The sequence below is a fragment of the Condylura cristata genome, unplaced genomic scaffold (assembly GCF_000260355.1).
Source record: "Condylura cristata isolate star-nosed mole 26May11 unplaced genomic scaffold, ConCri1.0 scaffold00008, whole genome shotgun sequence".
In the NCBI taxonomy this organism is placed as follows: Eukaryota; Metazoa; Chordata; class Mammalia; order Eulipotyphla; family Talpidae; genus Condylura; species Condylura cristata.
Genome location: NW_004567109.1, coordinates 23,646,546 through 23,649,844, shown reverse-complemented (window position 1 = coordinate 23,649,844; position 3,299 = coordinate 23,646,546). Strand labels below are relative to the sequence as shown.

General features: G+C 63.2%; 1 protein-coding gene across 1 annotated transcript in view; it reads right to left on the bottom strand.

Annotated features, from left to right (window-relative positions):
- Nucleotides 1–644, bottom strand: part of ARTN (artemin) — a 1,391-nt gene extending 747 nt beyond the window's left edge. Inside the window, exons 1-3 of the mRNA XM_012722114.1 lie at nt 585–644; nt 137–275; nt 49–67 (exon numbers count right to left, since the gene is read on the bottom strand). Of these exons, the coding sequence (XP_012577568.1) occupies nt 49–67; nt 137–275; nt 585–644 (218 nt within the window). The remainder of the gene's footprint in view (nt 1–48; nt 68–136; nt 276–584) is intronic.
- Nucleotides 645–3,299: the final 2,655 nt, after the last annotated feature.

The following is a 3,299-nucleotide window of genomic DNA, read 5'->3' as shown; positions in this document are numbered from 1 at the left end:
GCAGGGCGGGGAGGCTGGGGCGGCGGCCGTCGGGCTCTTCCGCCGCACGGACGGGCGGCGCGGCCCCCTGGAATGAGACGGAGTCACAGCAGGGCACCGGGCCAGGCCCAGCTTCCCCCTTAGCCCGGTCACTTACCCGGCAGGTGGCCGGCGGGGGGCGCCCGCGTGGGCGCGGGGCCTTCGCAGGTGGCCGAGCTGCGGGGCGCTGGGCCCAGGGAGGCCTCAACGACGCTGCTCAGCAGGGCCAGAGCCACTAGGGTGGGCCACAGGGCGGACTGCGTGGAGACAACGTGGAGCCTCAGGGAGGCACGTGGGCGCAAGGTGAAGGGAGATCAGAGAGGATGGGCTTCTAGCTGGGTTGGGGGGAGCTCACCGGGGCGGAGGTAGGAGGGCGCTGAGGCAGCAGCCTCAGGGAGTGGAAATCACCTGAGGGCCATGACCTGCCTACACAAGGGCTCCAAGTCTACCCAGACCCTTCATTTCCCCCTCCCACTTCTGACTCTGCTTAGGTCAAGCCCCTCTCTCCTTTGCCATTCAAGCTCTTTCCTCAATACTGGGTGGGAGACCCTGCAAGAACCACTCACCAGCCGCCTAGGCGGGGGCCAGTGGGGCAGCACAGAAAGGCCTCCAGGTCCAGGCTCCATCTCTGTCAACACAAGGAGCGCCCATCAGGGGTGGTTGACCAGTTCCTCTCACTCCTTTCAAGGCCACTTAGAACACTGAGAGATGAGTTCTCTGTTGTGCAGTTCATCTCGTCTCCCCAGTTCAGGTGCTCCAGGTGGGAAACAAGTCCTGTGTCTTGCAAAGCTGCGCCCATCCCAGGAGGGGAGGTAGTACACTGAGAAGCTGTGTCTTGCTGCCTTGCACCTGTTCCCCCCTAGAGTCCTCATGACTCCGCAGAGTAAATGGTATAGCCCCCCCTTTCCAGATGAGCAGAGCAGGCTGAGGGAAGCTCAGTGATGGTCTGTGGTCACAAGGCCAGACCCACACGATCTGGGGCGGGGGTTGAGGATGGGGCGTTGGAGGGGTCATCTCTTTTTCCAGGACCTTCGTGTTCTGTGCTAAAGGGCTGGGGCTGCCAGGACTGGATGCCTCCTCTCCATGCCAGAGGAGGCAGGCGCGACATGGGAAGATTTAGGATGCTTTCTGGTTGCCCTGAGAGTTGTCTGGTGGCAGTGAGGCCCAGATTTCATCCTACTGCACGCTATTCCTCTGTTAGCTCTCTAGAAGTCTCTCCAAGCTGTGGCATTTGTCGGAGGCTGAGAACTTGGGCCCTGGGCCATGGCTTCCTATGACCACCAGGGGGCAGCATCTGACAACTGTGATGACAAAGAGGGGGTGGGCTTTTCCCCACCCTAAGCCAGACTCAGGCCTGTGCATCTGCCAGGAGGGTCAGTCTCCACACCAGCCTGGTCTGTGGGAGCTGAGCCACCCTGTGCTGGTCTCTTGCAGCCTGGCATCCTAGGCCTGTTGTGCCTAGAGGTTTCCCCCATGAACCATCCATTCCAGAGCCCAGGCAACCTTTGTGAGCCCCATCAGACTTTGTAATACGGTCTTGGTTGTCACATCCTCTAGACTCTTCGTCCCCAGCCCTCATGAGCTCTCACTAACTGGCCTGCGCTTGGGTCCCAGCTGTCATCTCCATGCCACCCAGTAACACACCGAATGTTCACATCCAGGCCGGCCAGGCCTCCTCAGGCCTCCCGGTATGGTCGGCCAGGGCTCGGTGCACGCAGTTAACTGCCTGTGGGGATTGAGGGGCCAGGCTAGTGTGACACCTTCTCAAGGATGGAGAGGAGGCTGGACTAGGCAGCCTTAAGGCCCCCTGCACTAGGGGGAGCTCAGGAGCAGGGCCCTCCAGGGCAGCCCAGGCGGCATCTCCTGCTCCTGGCAGGCAGTCTAGGGGGCTTGGTCCTCCAACACTTACCCACGTGCCAGCCACTACTCACACAGAGGTCCCGGGCTCTGTTTTCCTAGGCACCTTTCTTGGGGCCAGTGCTGGGTTCCTGCGTGGCGCAAAGTTTCATGCCCAGAGCTGTGCGCCTGGCAGCACCTCTTTAGCCAAAAGCTTGGCCTTGGCAGGCAGCCTGCACCCTGTAGTGGCAGCAGGAGCCTCACATTACACGGGGCCAGCAGGGCTCAGCAGTCCGATAAGCCACAGGAGGGACTGAGGGGCTGGGAGGGCGGCGAACTGAGCAGAGGGCCCAGGAGAGGGGGGATGTGGTGAAGGAGGGGAGGGGGCCATCTTGTGCATTTCCCTAGCCCCGTGGCTGGGATGGGGTTGGGCAGAAGGGTCAGCTTACCGAGGGTGCTGGGCTCTGGGTCCTGGACGCAGCGAGAACTGGGGCCCGAGGGACCTGCTGCTGGCCGAGCCCGCGGGCCGCGTCTGGGGGCCGGGCCCAACTCCATCCCTCAGCAGCCTCATGCCCGCCGCCGGCCGGTGTCAAATTCCAGCCCCCGCGTCACCGGATCCTGGGGTGGGGCCCAGAGCGCCCCCGCCCCGCCCCACCTTTCAGGGCTCACCTGGCTGCTCCACCCGCCAGGCTCGGGTGCCCCCTGCCTCGGTCCCCCAAGGTGGGGTAGGGAGGAGTCACTGGGAAGGAACCCGGGACACAGAATGGAGAACCCGGGCGGAGGAGAGGCGAGGAAACTAGGCGTTCAGTTTGTAGACGCTCCAAGTAGGGAGTTGGGAGGCTGGGCTGAGGGCGGGAGAGGGAGGTCGGGGAGGGAGGGGACAGGCCAGTCCCTGCCTTGGGCCGCCTGCCCACCCGGTTCCTGCCCTCTGGGTTCCTGGACCTCCTCAGGGTCCGGCTGAGCACCCTGCCCCGCGGTGACTGCTCTCTGCTCCACCTCTAGTTTCTCCTCTCAACAGACCCGTCGAACTCAGGTCCATCAGTCTGCTCTGGGGCTTTCAAGGTCTGAGCCTGCTCTAGCAGCCCACGGCTCCCCTCCCGAGGCCTAGGGCTGAGACCCCCAGCAAACACCACCGCCAGCCCTGCCCAGCACCCTGAGGGCAGTGCTGGTAAGAGAGGGTGCTGAGCCCAAGAAGCGGAGGGTCACGGAGGAGCGTGTGCACTGAGGCTGGAGGTCAGGGCAGGAGGTAGGGTTTGTGATGCCTCATTTCTGGCATTTTGGCAGGTGGGTTGGAGGGAGGGTGGGTAAAAGGGATAGAGGGAAGGAAAGGCCAGAGCCTTGTGTTGTACTAGTGAGTTTGAGCTTTATCCCAAAGACAGGGCCCGGCTAAGCTGTGCAGGCAGGGGGACGGGGTGATGGCAGGGGGATGGGGTGATGGCAGGCAC